Genomic DNA, 15045 nt, shown 5'->3' with positions numbered 1-15045 from the left:
TTGTTTTGTATGATCTCTAACAGCGTTCTGAGCCTGAGGCATGATGCATGACCCTTAACCTCTAACCTTTGACCTCTAGAACCGCTGCTTTCCAAACAGCGGTAGTTGGCTAGAGGAGCCCTCATTATTGCCAGTATCATGCATGCCGATGTGCCGGAGCACAAGATGTGTTTATACATCTGCACATTTGCATTGGAAGTTTAAAAACATACATGAAAATGTAATACTGTGACTAAACCAAAGCCATCTGATTGTCGTTTTGCATATGAATCATTAGATGTCTGCCTACATTCATCTGTACTTGTGTCTTTTTGTGTTGTACATTGTGCTTTTCTGTTTAATGGTTTTGTTTGTTTCTTTGTTTTTGTTTTCTTAACCTTAAACCAGAAATGAGGTCTAGTAAATATGGCAGTAAGTGTGGCTGTCTATGTCTGCATGCATTTTTGTACGCTTGCTTATATGCAATGAACAAGAAAGGCGTGTTGTTTGTTTGTTTACTGGTATTTCCGTTGGTTTCGTTTCTGTTTTATGGGGAATATGGAGTTGACCAGTGTGTGTCTGCATTGTCTGTCTGTTACTGGAACGTACAGTCACTCACCTCAATGTCTCAAACAAAACCAACCAAACAACACTACTGATCACATTTTAGTGAACCACAAATGGACATTTTTACCTGAAACCTGTTTTCTTGTTTTTGTTTTTTTTTGTTTTTGTTTTTGTTTTTTACATTGTCAACTTTCTGCATTGGCAGAGCATCTTGGAATTGAAATCATGGGTATGAAGTTATTATTTGTTTGATTCTTTAGTTTTTAAGGTTCATGACATAATTTGATGACATAGATTAAGCATATTCACATAAGGACTCGTCTTGTTCTATTTTCTCTGTCCTATATTTGAACAAGCAAATACATTCCCAGCTTCTGATTTTTCAGCTGTGACAAAGCGACACTCATTTTTAGAAATATAGGAAACACATCAGTCAGGTAGATCAGTATTTATAATAGGTTGAATTCTAGAATTATATGCCAAATAGTGCTATTGTTAGAAATGTCGCAACTTATGTATTTTGTCAAAACACCATTTTATAAAAGTGATAAACCACTTAAGGCCAGGCGTTACAGTGATTTTACCACAGCCTTCTATGGTTTATTGCTATAATAAATTCAATTTAAACACATTATCCTAATGCGATTAAACTAGTTAGAGAAATAAGATGTCTAGAATAGCTTGTAATTCTTCACACTGCAAAAAAAAACAAAAAAAACAGTCTTAACCAGTGTTTTTTACATGTTTTCCAGTAAAATATCCAAACATAAAACTAATTTAAAAGAAAATACTTGAGAAGAAAAATTGTGTGTAGGATAATAAGGCTAGTTCTCCTTTTAGAGAATATATCTTGAATGAATTAACAATTATTATTCTTATTGGACTACTATTTTTATGGGGGGAACATTAAGAAAAACTATTTTTGGGTTTATTAAAGTTTTATTAAAAATATAGGTATTGTAGTTTTTCAAAATAATAAGTATTATATATAATATATATATATATATATATATATATAATAAGCGCGAGACTATCTATAGGTAATTTGCCACAGTTTTTCTGGATTTAGTCTGTCTCAGTTTTTCCTGGTTCTTCATGTAATCCTAGACAGGACTGATGATGATGAGAGGATCTCCGGGTGGAGCATTGGTGTGTTGTCAGACTACTTGTGTATACAAGTAGTATTTTTTTTTTTTTTTTTTTTTTTTTGGTTGAACAAAAATACTAATGGCCTAAGACTTTTGCACAGTACTGTATATATATATATATATATATATATATATAGATATATATATATATATATATATATATATATATATATGTATATATATATATATATAGTCATGTGAAATAGTTAGGGACACCTTATTTAATTCCATGGTTTTCTGCACCAGGACATAAAAAAATATCTGTACCTTGGCGGGTCTCAAAATTTGGAAAATAAATCCTTAGATGAACAACAACTCAGGACATATTACACCATGTCATTATTTATTTAAAGAAATAAAGCCAAAATGGAAAAGCCATGTGTGACAAAGTTAGGACACCCTTACGGTTAACATAGGAGTTAAGAGGGTAGATGTTACCGTGGACCACAAAACCAGTCATAAGTAGCTGATAAAGTTAGGACACCCTTACGGTTAACATAGGAGTTAAGAGGTAATAGCCAACAATACATTGTCTAGGTCAAAATTATAGATTTTTCTTTTACGGCAAAAATAATTAGGATATTAAGTAAAGATCATGTTTTTTGCAGATATTTTGTAAATTTCCTACCATAAATGTATCAAAACTTAATTTTTGATTAGTAATATGCATTGCTAAGGACTTCGTTTGGACAATTTTTACTCGAACCTTTTGGGATAGCTTATTCACAGTATCCCCAGAGTTAGATAAGTCCATACATACCTTTTTCATTTCTGTGCGTTCTGTGCGTTCTGTAAGTGTTTATTTGACGCCCACCCACCGCTAGCCTAGCTTAGCACAAAGACTGGATGTAAATGGATAATGGTAGCATAGTAATCCCAATAAGTGACAAAATAATGCAAACATTTTCCTATTTACATGTTGTGATCTGTATAGTCACAGCGTGTACAAATAACAAGGCTATATGAGACAGCAGAGACCATTTTTAATCGTGGTAAATACTGGGAAACTATGGGGGGGGGGGTGGGGGGGGGGGGGGGGGGGGGGGGGGGGGGGGGGGGGGGGGGGGGGGGGGGGGGGGGGGTTTCTCACTAGGCGTAGGAGCACAGCTAACGTTACTACTCTGTTCCCCAGTGAGAGACTCACCCTGGGCGGGGGGGGGGGGGGGGGGGGGGGGGGGGGGGGGGGGGGGGGGGGGGGGGGGGGGGGGAGGGGGGGGGGGGGGGGGGGGGGGGGGGGGGGGGGGGGGGGGGGGGGGGGGGGGGGGGGGGGGGGGGGGGGGGGGGGGGGGGGGGCGGGGGGGGGGGGGGGAGGACGATCAGGGGCTACTTGGGGCGGAGTGGATTAGCGCAGCACACGAGACGCCCTGTTGATGGTTCCGTAAACAAAACAAAACGTGACTAACTAGCTAGACGTGACTCGTGATCATGGGGCTGACTTGAGGGAATTGTCAGACTCAGAGGAATTTTACTGTGTATCAACCAAGATCCAGAACCATATAGTTTTGAGCCCAAGGAATACACAGACGAGGAGATTTACAAATCTGTAAGTAACAGACGATGGGGGGGGAGGGGGGTACAAAGTGCCGTAATACCACTCATCTCATCTCATCCTGATTAATAATTTTCACAGAAAATGTATAAAGAATTATTACTACAGTGATTGATACTATTATGAAATGCAATTTATTACAGGCTGACCAAATACATTCAACAGTCATATAATACAGTAATGTTAGATAATTCGCATTACAATAGCCAAGATATATGGGGAAAGTAATAGCACAAGGACAATAATTTTTTGCACAATGAACCACAGACAAAGTAACGTTAGCCTACTATTTCACAAAACATTTGAATCGCCAAAAAAGAAAACTGCCATACCCCCTCCAATTTCATTAGCAAGTTGAATGTAATAGTGAGATGAGAGTTACATTTAGCGCCGCTCATATGTTATTGAGCGATACATTTCCGTGTGTTTCATGACAACACATAAATAACAATAAGGGGATACACAGCCCCTATTCACGTAATAGTGGTCACTACTAAGGTTATAGTACATTAGCATGGCACTGTTACAGTATGGCTAATGGTTAGTCATCTCAAAACATAACGGAACACTTAACCGCAGCAACAGGTGATCCATTTGTCCTGTCTTTATTGGGATGGCTGTATCCTGTTAGGACACACGTTCATGGTCGATTGTGTGGGCAAACTTGCATTTTTTCAAAATAGTCGTCTACAGTCAAAAATGTTCAGAGAAAAAAGAAAAACTTCGTGATGGTGTTTACAGGTTTGTTTGGAAATACCCAGAACAAGTAGCCATCGATTCATCAGGTCAGCAGGAATTCTATGAAACATCATAATTACCTGGTCTCCCTGTTTAGCAAGCTCTTTAAAAATACAGCGAACACCCATGATTTGACACAAATAATTTACTATCTATAATTTGCTGGCTCTCTATGACTCCAACTCTGAGCGAACTCTCTGCTCCTCACCACGGCTGGGCGGTCTACGAGTGCTGCCGCTAATCACTCCGCCCAAGTCAGTACCCACTAGTCCGCCGCATAGTAACTTAACTGTGCTCCTACGCCTAGTGAGAATATAGTATCCGTATATTTTAATACATGGTCTCTGTCTCATATAGCCTTGTTAGTTTGACCTTACACGCTGTGACTATACAGATCACAACATGTAAATAGGTGAAAATGTTTGCATTATTTTGTCATATTTATTGGGATTACTATGCTACCATTATCCATATTACATCCAGTAATTGGTGCTAGGCTAGCGGTGGGTGCGTCAAATACAATACAGAACGCACAGAAATGCAAAAAGGTATTGTATATGAAAAAGGTATGTATGGACTTATCTAACTCTGGGTGATACTGTGAATAAGCTAAAGTCCCAAAAAGTCGGAGTGTTCCTTTAAAGATGATTTTCTCAATATTTAGATTTTTTTGCATCCTCAGATTCCAGATTATCAAATAGTTGTATCTCAACCAAATATTGTCCTATCCTAACAAACCTTTGTAAAAACCTAAAGAGCATATCAGCACAAACACCTCAGTCAAACATGCTGGTAGAGGGCTGATGATTTTGGGTTTGTTTTGTAGCCAGAGGACCTGGGCACCTCACAGTCATCGAGTCGACCGTGAACTCCTCTGTATACCAAAGTATTGTAGAGTCAAATGTGATGCCATGTGTCCGACAGTAAAAGCTTGGCCAAGATTAGGTGATGCAACAGAACAATGATCCTAAGCACACCAGCAAATAATCCACAACAGAACGTCCGAAAAAGAAAAGTATCAAAGTGTTGCAGAAGTCCAGTCAAAGTCCAGACCTCATCCCGACTGAAATGCTGTGGCGAGAGCAGTGCATAAATAAATTCTCACAAACCTCAATAAAACTAGAGCAAATCATCAAAATTCCTCCAGAATGCTTTCTGCTAAAAGTGGATCTACAGGCAATTGAATCATACGGTGTCCTGAGTTTGTCACATATGGCTTTTCCATTTTGCATTTATTTTTGTTTAGTTCTTTATTATTGAAATGGTGTGTTTTGTTTTTTGTTTTTTTTTGTTTGTGTTTTTTTTTTACTTATTTTTTTTCATGACATGGAAAGGATATTATTTTTTTATTATGTCCATACAGAAAACCATGGAATTCAGTAGTGTGTCCTAACTTTTTCACATGACTGTGTATTTTCAATAGGGTAAACTACAATATATTTCCTGAAAACAACTTTTACAATACCAGTCAAAAGTCTGCTATACCAATCAAACCTGCATTTATTTCTTAAAAAAAAAAAAAAAAAAAAAAAAAAAACGGTAAAAACAGTAATATTGTAAAATATAATTATAATTTAGAGTTACTTTTATTTGAATATATTTGAATATGTTAAAATATTTTAGAATGGTTCTTAAAACTATGAATTATATGATAATATACAACTTTTTTGTTGTCCAGGAATAGAACGTTAAAAAACAGTATTTAATTTAATTTAGCATTAAAGAGAATTAAAGAGCATATACGAGAATTCTATCCAAAGAAAAAAAAAACTGTTATTAAAAACTGAGTTTGATAGGTAGTGTATATCTAATGCAATTTTGTTTTCTCAAGTACATTTATCTTGTTTTAAGGATATTTTTTTCATAATTTTTCCTTTTATAATAATGAAAATATAATGTAATGTAAGCTATTTTTTTTTCCTGGAAAACAGCTTAAATATACTAATTAAGAACCTTATTTATTTTATTTATTTATTTTAAAAAAAATTTTGCAGTGCATTAAAAAAATAATAAAACTTTTATTTACAAACAACATATGTGTCAGGGAGCCGAGTGAGGGGTAAAATGAGTGTTGCCCATCTCTTCTCCTGTCTTCTTGTCTGCACCACTAGAGTACATTAGCTGATGGTCTGGGTACATCTCGCTCTCCGTTTTCTCTCTCTTTGTGTACTCTGATCTCTGTTTCCTGTAACAAGCATGCAATGCAATATCAGTGTCTGACTTAACCGCCCCCCTCCCTCCCCTCTGCATTTCTCTTTATTACACACTCATCCCCCTACTGTTTGGCCCTCAATTCTCTTCTCTCCTTCCTCCCGTCCGTTTTCTCATTCTCTCCCTTCATGTTCTGTATGCTTCCTCTGTTGCTGCCCACGTTCAGCACCCCAGAGGATGTTTCGAATATTCTCGTTTTCAAAAATCAGACCCAGATATAAAAATATGTTTTCAAGGAATCTGTATAGACGGTGTTCATAAAACCTGCTCATCAAAGTCTTGGTTTGCTGTTTGCCAAAATGTATGTTTTTTACCCTCCAATCAGATCTAAAGTCATCATGAAATAGTGTTAGCAACCCTTCTTAATTAGTACTGTAATATTTCAGTGAAACAAAAAAAGTAAATGTGAACTTATAATAATATAACTAATATATATATATATATATATTCATTTAGAATCATTTAAAATATATTCATTAAATATATATATATATATATATATATATATATATATATATATAAATATATATATATAAAGAAATTAAATGTGAACTTTAAAAGTTTTAGTGAAATTAAGATAAATGTATTCACTTTTTATTGAAATATTTTACATTATAAATATATTGATTTATTTATTGTAAAAAATATGAAGAAATAAAACAAACATTTATTACTTCACAATAATGTACACTGATGAATCATTCACAAAAAGTCCAGGAATGTGCATTAAGAAAGTAATTGGGTTAGTGTTGATTTCATGTTGATTTTAAAACACATTTAGTTGTAATAACGAATATCCCAAAATGCTTGGGAAGTTTAATCAGGTTTTATGAACAACCCTCTCTAAAGAGCTCTTATAATGCAGTTTGTGTGTTTTAACTCTAGGCATGCTTTACGCAAGACTTATAAGCTCAGACTGCTCTGTCTTCAGACGTCATAGGATTTTATATATAGAATAATGCATGTAATGGGCTTTCAGAGGGGCGGAGATTTCATTTTATAAACACTTCTAGCCCAAAAATGTGAGTTTCCAGAGTTGCACAGTATGATTTCAGTCCTGGAGGTAGCCAAAAGTTCTCCCACTGTTTCAGCATAATGTGCTTTATGTGAAACCCTGGCAGACAGAGAAAGCACCACAGCTGTGCCCTTCCCATGCTGCCGAGCACCTGATATCAGCCATCTGAAATGTGTTTTTAAAATGACATCTGATGCAACTCAGTGCCTATTAAAAATAAAGATTTTAGATTTAAAGGAAGAGTTCACCCAAAAAAATGACAATCATTTTTTACTCACCCTCATGTCATTCTAAACCTGTTTGACTTTTTTTTCCGTGAAACACAAAAGGAGATGTTTAACAGAATGTCTGAAAATGAATATATGACATATATTGCCATGTATCAAGATATATGATATTATGATATTGCTATGTTACCGGTAAAGTGATTTATAATTTCTCACACGTGATGTATGTTTATAACATATATAAAATCCCCATAGTGGAATTTGTATATGTCCATATGTTAATACTATATGACAATTTTTTTTATTTGGTATATTATGCAGCAACCATATATGTGAACAGAACATTTTATTTATATATGCAAAAAAAAAAAAAAAAAAAAAAATCTGTAGAATACATCTGTCTTCTGTCTTCTATATTTACTTGCATTGACGCACATTGACAGGTTTTAGGATGAATATACATGTAAGTGACATATATGTCCAAAAATTTATTACATATACATAAACATGCATATTCATATGGGCTAGATATATATGTGAATATATGAAATTGTTACATATTATAATATATTTCATATATGGAAGTTTAAAGGGGTCATATGATGCGATTTCAATTTTTCCTTTCTCTTTGGAGTGTTACAAGCTCTTGGTGCATGGAGAAAATCTGTAAAGTTGCAAAGACTAAAGTCTCAAACCCAAAGAGATATTTTTTTATCAAAGTTAAGACTCGTCCGCGACCTCCTAAAACGCCTCGTTCTAACACGCCCCCACATGTCTATGTCACGATGTGGGAAGATGTGCATAACGCCACCCAAATGTTCACACAAAGAAAGAAGGTGTGACTTTTATTCTCGCTGTTGCCACCGTCGCCATGTCGTAGGGACGCTATGTGTATAGTTGTGAAAGCGAAACTGCTTTGTTTGGCCTTCCAAAAGAGGACACAACTATTCTGGAACAGTTCAACCTAAATATTTAGATGTGTGCAGCGCATTTTACGGAGAACGAGGACTGTTTCCTGGAAGAGAAGCCTACAATGCCGGTGTCTGTTTCTATAAAGTGGGGCAGTTCCAACTTTGCAAGGACAGTCTCGCGCTTCTGACTCACAGCCTAAAAGTACGATTTCATATTTAAAGAATTTGCCACTGATGATTCAAATACAAATTTTGAGCAGTGTAGAGTAGCGCTTGTTGTTTGTCGTTTTTATGTTCATGCAGCACGATGCGCAATGCAACACGTAAAAAAGACTGTATAAGTCATTATAATCAGTAATTATGTCCCCATTGGATGCAACAAATGCCTCATTTATAATGGGTTTTATTGTTTTAGTCTTAACAGTTAAGTCACATGCTTGAGGTGTTCGGCCAATCACAAAACACTGGATAGCTGGCCAATCAGAGCATACCTCGCTTTTCAGAACAATGAGCTTTGTAAAAATCGACGAGTTTCAGAAAGGCGGGGCATAGAGGAGAAACAATAATGTACATTATGTGGAAAAAAATGTTTTTTTTTAACTTAAACCGCATAAACACATTGCATTACACCAAATACACAACATAATGTTCTTTTTAGCAACATCATATGACCCCTTTAATATATGTACATATATTTTAGGCTATTTGCATACTGGGGTCCAAGCTGCTTTCTGGAAGTGAATGGTGACTGGGGCTGTCAAGCTATAAAAAGGACAAAAAAGCACCATGAAAGCATCATAGAAGTCATTCATATGTCTTGTGCAATATTTTACGATAGCTTCAGATGTTATTATTCACTGAAAATCAAGCTTGACAGTCCCAGTCCCCATTCATTTTCATTATTTGGAACTTGTAGCTTGGACTTAAAGCTTTAAACATCTCCTTTTTGGTTCCATAGGAGAAATAAAATCATTCAGGTTTGCAGGAACATGAGGGTTGGTACATAATGATGGAATATACATTTTTAGGTGTACTGTCCCTTTAACTAAATAAAGCTGTTTAGAAGTGACAAACATGACTGTTTACAACTATAACATAAAATGTAGACTGAAGTTAGGAAATGTTTTAGGTTGAATGAGTTAGTTTTGACATGGTTTAAAGGCTGCCACTGATGCAGCGGTTGTGTGTTTTGTATGTATGTGTGTCTATGTGTTCAATGGTCGTCGTGTACATGTGTGTTTGTCTCTGTGTGTACGTCTGTGCATATGTGTGTGCTTGTCCATGGCTCTCGTTCATTCAGAGGCTGAGGAGTTGTACCAAAAACGTGTGCTGACGATAACGGGCATCTGCGTGGCACTGCTGGTGGTTGGCATCGTGTGTGTGGTGGCATACTGCAAAACCAAGTAAGCTCCGGGAAATCTAGCGATCGCCAGAAAGAGCTGTGCACATTCGCACATTAAATTAAAAAGCATAGCAAAAAAAAAAAAACACTGAACACTGCATTACACTGATCAAATGTAACATTACTTTCCTGTTTTAAATATTAGAGTATTTGCTGTCATTGTATAAATCACAGATCAGATTTGATATTGGATGTTTTTTCAGGAAACAAAGGAAAAAGATGCATAACCACCTGCACCAGAACATGTGTGCGGAGCATCCGAACCGCATGCTGGCCAACGGTCCCAATCATCCCGGCCCCGGGCCTGAGGAAATCCCCATGGTGGATGTGAGTTTTCCTGTATGCTGATATATCTTTTGCATATTCTGAAGATTTAGTCATTGAAGGCATGATCAAGCATACAAGTTAAATAAGTTTTCACAGGCAGATTGCCTTAGAAAGCATTTAATATTGCTTTTGGTACTTTTGATGTAAAACATAGTTTTGGGTTTGTTTGTTTGATTAGATTAAAAGTTCTTAAAGTCCAGATTATGTGAACTGCAGTGTGGTTTCTTCTGAATGTTACAGCAATTCAGAAGTAAATTGCAATTGATTACATTATTGTGATAAACTGCTTCCTGTGGTGCACACATTGATGACTAAGCATTCTTTAAATGTAATTAAACTTAGGTTAGGACTCAAGTGTGAAAACGACACAATCTCATGCTACTCTTTATATTGCAGTATATATCTAAGAATGTCCCAGCAACTGAGCGAGTAGTACGACACGGAACAGAGACATCAGGCAATTTCTCGGGCAGCAGAATGTCGTCACGATCCCACCACACCTCCACAGCTTCTCACCCTTCCAGTCACCGGTACTGACTCTTCCCTGACTGATTCATCTGCCAATATATCCATATATAGATCCTTACCTTGATATATCCTCTGTCCATCTGTCTATTTAGCTCTTCATTTACTGACCTAACTAGCCAAAACTATTTACATGTATTTATTTTTCCATCAGACCCCAAATATTTTTCCAGTCTCATATATACACATATTTACATCTATCTATCTATCTGTCTGTCTATCTATCTATCTATCTATCTATCTATCTATCTATCTATCTATCTATCTATATATATATATATATTTCTATCTATCTATCTATCTATCTATCTATCTATCTATCTATCTATATATACATGCATGTGTGTATTTATATATACATAATAAATATACACAGTATACACACATATGTTATATACAAAAAAACTTTTATTTTGGAAGTGATTAATCACAATTAATAGTTGCCCAGCACTTATATATATATATATATATATATATATATATATATATATATATATATATATATATATATATATATAATATATATATATATAGGTGCATTTATTTGTTCAAAAAATACACTAAAAATAGTCTCTCATATACAATTCAACAATATATTAGTATAACTATATATATATATATATATATATATATATATATATATATATATATTTATCAAAATTTATTTTTTCCATTTGTTACATAGCTGAATTTTCACATGATCCTTCAGAAATTATTGTAATATGTTGATTTGCTAATAGAAAAGTTATTTCTTATTTTTATTAATGTTAAAAACAGTTGCTTAATATATTTGTGAAAACATTTGTAGAAGAACTATTTTTTTTTTCATATACTTTGATAAAAGAGTTCAAAAATAGAGATATTATACTTTTATTTTATTAAAATGTCTTTACTGCCAATTTTTACCAATTTATTGCTTCCTGAATAAAGGTGTAAATCTCTTTTAAATAAAAACTATCTTTTTATATACTTATTGTATATATAACTTTTAAATGAATATTTTTATTTTTTCATTTTTCTCACATATTTTCTACTTCCCTTTGTGTTGTTCCCGCCTGTTAGGCACGAGGAGCGCACTTGGAGTATGGAGCGGACGGACAGTCAGTCGGGGGCACTCTCTTCCTCTGTTGGCACCAGTAAATGCAGCAGCCCGGCGTGTATGGAGGCTCGTGCCCGCCGAGCAGCATACTGTGGGTATCCTAACACTACACAGTGCCCCCTACAGTACGGAGACTCTTACGACTCCCTGCGGGACTCACCTCACAGTGACAGGTGAGTGAAAGAGGAAATGACAGTTCACCTTCACAAATAAAAGACACGGAGTATATTTATGGACAAATGAATGCATGCTGATTGTACTGTTGGTTAAATAAGTTTTTTATTTGGTGTTGAACCAAAGCACAGTAGAAGCAGATATCAAATATGTTCAGTAGCGTTGACAGTAGCTGAACTGTTTGTTGCTTTGGATAAAAGCATCTGCTAAATGATTAAATGTACCTCATTTCAAAACATTTTTCCTATTTTTTTTCCAACAGGTAGCAGCGTAGTGTAACAAAACACCACTGCTCTGCTTTTTCTACACTTGTCTTCTCTCTCTAAAGTAGAAGTCAGCTTCATTTTCATGAATTGTTTTGGTTGAATGGTTGACGTAAACAGGCTGATTAAGTAAATTGCTCACAGATTGCAATTTTATTTTTGTAGGAAAATATTTAGTTAAATGCTTTTGCAATATAAAATAATGCATTATTGCATTATTTTCTTTTTTTTCAACTGTTTTCTAGGATTTTTTTGTATTTAGTGTAATTTAGATTTAATGTCATAATAATTGGTCGAATCATCATAAATCAATGATTCAAATACTATTTTTGTTCTCAATAAATATTGCTCTGAATGCGCAAATATATAATTCATATAAATTATACCATGCAGCAGACATGCACTACCGTTCAAATGTTTGAGGTCAATAAGATTTTTTTAAAGAAATTAATACTTTTTTTTAGCAAGAATGCATTACATTTATCGAAAATGACAGTAAATACACTTGTAATGTTATAAAAGATTTCTATTTAAAAAAAGACAGTTCTTTTGAACATTATATTCATCAAAGAATCCTGAATAAATGTTTCACCGTTTCCAAAAATACCAAGCAGCACAGCTTTTTCAACATTGATAATAACAAGAAATACAAAAGATTTCTATTTCAAAATTTTAAACTTTATTTTAAAAGTATTTAAAAAATTCATGTTTTTCACATATTTATATTTCAAATTTTGAAATTTCAAATTACAAAACTTTTATCAAAGTATTAAAAAATCATGTTTATCACATATTAAGCAACACAGTTGTTTTCAACTTTAATTATAAGAAATATTTCTTAAACAGCAAATCAGCATATAAGAATAATTTCTGATTTCACTGGAATAATTTTGATCAGACTTCTCACTGACCCCAAAGTTTTTTTAAAAGTAGTGTGTATTTAAAATATTTTTCCATTCCGTCTCTCACCCCATGTTTTTCTGCATCTTCGCAGGTACGTGTCTGCTCTGACCACACCGGCGCGTCTATCTCCTGTAGACTTTCACTCCTCACTGCCCCCGCAGGTGCCTACCTTTCAGATCACCACACCCAACGCCAGCCACGCTCTTTCCCTGCCACCCGCCGCTTCGGCCATCGCCATGGCCTACTCACCCGAAGACGACCAGCCCCTCCTGCACCGCTACCGACGATCCCGACACCCGTATTACGCGGCAGAGAGCACGGGCTCCCTTCCGTCCAGCCCGTACCGCTTCGTGGATGACGAGGATTATGAGACCACACAGGAATACATGTCCTCCCGAGAGCAGCCGAAGAAGAGCAGCAGCGGCCGCCGTTGGCGCAGGAGGTCACGGTTCAATGGCCACGTGTCGCAGCACACCCCGGGCCCCAGGAACTACAGCTCTCAAAGCTGCCTTTCGGACAGCGAGTGGGAGGACGATGAGGTCGGAGACCTCGCCCACGGCGAGAGCACGCCGTTTCTTAGTATGCAGAACATGAACGCTACCGAACCGGCCACCATCTACCGACCCAACGACACGCGGACTTTCACCAACACGGGACGCTCAGGCTCCCGGGGGAATGTGCAGGCCAACAAACTGTCGCAGTCACGGTCCAGACCGGACAATGCACCCCTTTAAAAAAGAATGACGAGAGCAAGGACGAACGAACTTGCGTAGGCGCGAAAACAAATGATATGCTATAGACCTGCACCTATGAGAAATATTTTTTATTTTATATAACAGACAGATATTCTAAACAAATGAAATATTTATTTTCATTTCAGCAAAAATTGTCTACTAGCTAGCAGCAAAGACTTTTTTTATAGGGGGAAAACTATTTATATGTAATTCCTTTTTTTGATTTACAGCATTACGAAGAAGAATTACGTGCCAATTTTTTCACGAGTTAGAAATAGAATAATATTGTGGTGCCTTTTGCTGTTTGCCGACGAGGGAGGTTCAGTTGAATTTTTGTAGCCTTTCTTAAAAACAGACTCTTGGGTTTTATAGACATGTTTTTCTGTTTTTTCTTCGTTCGTTTGTTTCGTTTGTTCAGGATCTCCCCATTTGAACTGTGATATTATTCAGACACCATGCAATATCGAATCACTTCTGTGTAAGGTGTTTGTTTACATGACTAGGATTCACGTGCACACATAACCGACGTTAAATTGCATCGGATGCCAATCCGTCCGCGCATCTGAGCGCCGTTTGCGTTCGTCTTTGGTTTCTACGTTTGACGTTTTCCTTTCTCTCAACTGGTTGTCGCATATTGTTTCCATTGAAACAAAGGTACGCAGGAGTTCACAGGGCATGACGCTGGGTCGCAGTATCGGCCCTGGTGTTCAGGGTTTTTGAAACGGTGGTCTGTGCGTCCAATGAATGCGTTTACACTTCTGTCCGTGTGCGTGAGAATATCATTGAACCTCAGTGTATACATACGTGTATTTGTGTACGCAATTTCGTGTGAGAACGCGTTTCGTTTGTGAGTTAGCGTTGTGTTCGTCTTCAGGTTAGCGTTTCGAGCGTGTGTGCGTGTTGTGTGTTTGTTGTTGGTTTTGTGTTTGTACTTTTTTTGTTGTTGTATTTTTTTGGTTTTTTTATTTTTTTGGATTTGGCTCTGGGTTAACGCTAAAGGGTTAAACCCCCTAGTGGTGACACAAGCTCATTGCACTGTAACCTTCCTTCCTTGTGTAGTCATTGGCCTGCGGAGGAACCAATCCAGCCTGATTCTAGCCTACACGGACCTACATCTCTCTCCCACATGTTCCCATTCCTATGCCAGCAGCTTTAAGCCGCACTGTGTCTCAGGACTTTTCATCAAAAACTGCATTGCCCATAAAACAGATCCATTACTGCCCATCGTGTCTGCGTCATGCTGGGACGTTACGAAGACCGTTACGACCAGATG

General features: G+C 36.5%; 1 protein-coding gene across 3 annotated transcripts in view; it reads left to right on the top strand.

The window, feature by feature from the left end:
* LOC109070412 (pro-neuregulin-2, membrane-bound isoform-like) overlaps positions 1–14676 on the top strand; it is a 69603-nt gene extending 54927 nt beyond the window's left edge. For 2 of the 3 annotated variants that reach the window (XM_042738027.1, XM_042738029.1), the window contains exons 6-11: positions 752–775; positions 9646–9748; positions 9951–10074; positions 10471–10604; positions 11662–11871; positions 13130–14676. In XM_042738027.1, coding sequence (XP_042593961.1) covers positions 752–775; positions 9646–9748; positions 9951–10074; positions 10471–10604; positions 11662–11871; positions 13130–13772 — 1238 coding nt within the window. In that variant the 3' untranslated portion in view covers positions 13773–14676. The remainder of the gene's footprint in view (positions 1–751; positions 776–9645; positions 9749–9950; positions 10075–10470; positions 10605–11661; positions 11872–13129) is intronic. The other variant, XM_042738028.1, reaches the window with a different exon arrangement.
* The last annotated feature ends 369 nt before the right edge of the window (positions 14677–15045 follow it).

The sequence above is a fragment of the Cyprinus carpio genome, chromosome B14 (assembly GCF_018340385.1).
Source record: "Cyprinus carpio isolate SPL01 chromosome B14, ASM1834038v1, whole genome shotgun sequence".
Taxonomy (NCBI): domain Eukaryota; kingdom Metazoa; phylum Chordata; class Actinopteri; order Cypriniformes; family Cyprinidae; genus Cyprinus; species Cyprinus carpio.
The sequence above is the reverse complement of the archived record's forward strand: the minus strand, read 5'-3'. Positions and strand labels throughout refer to the sequence as shown.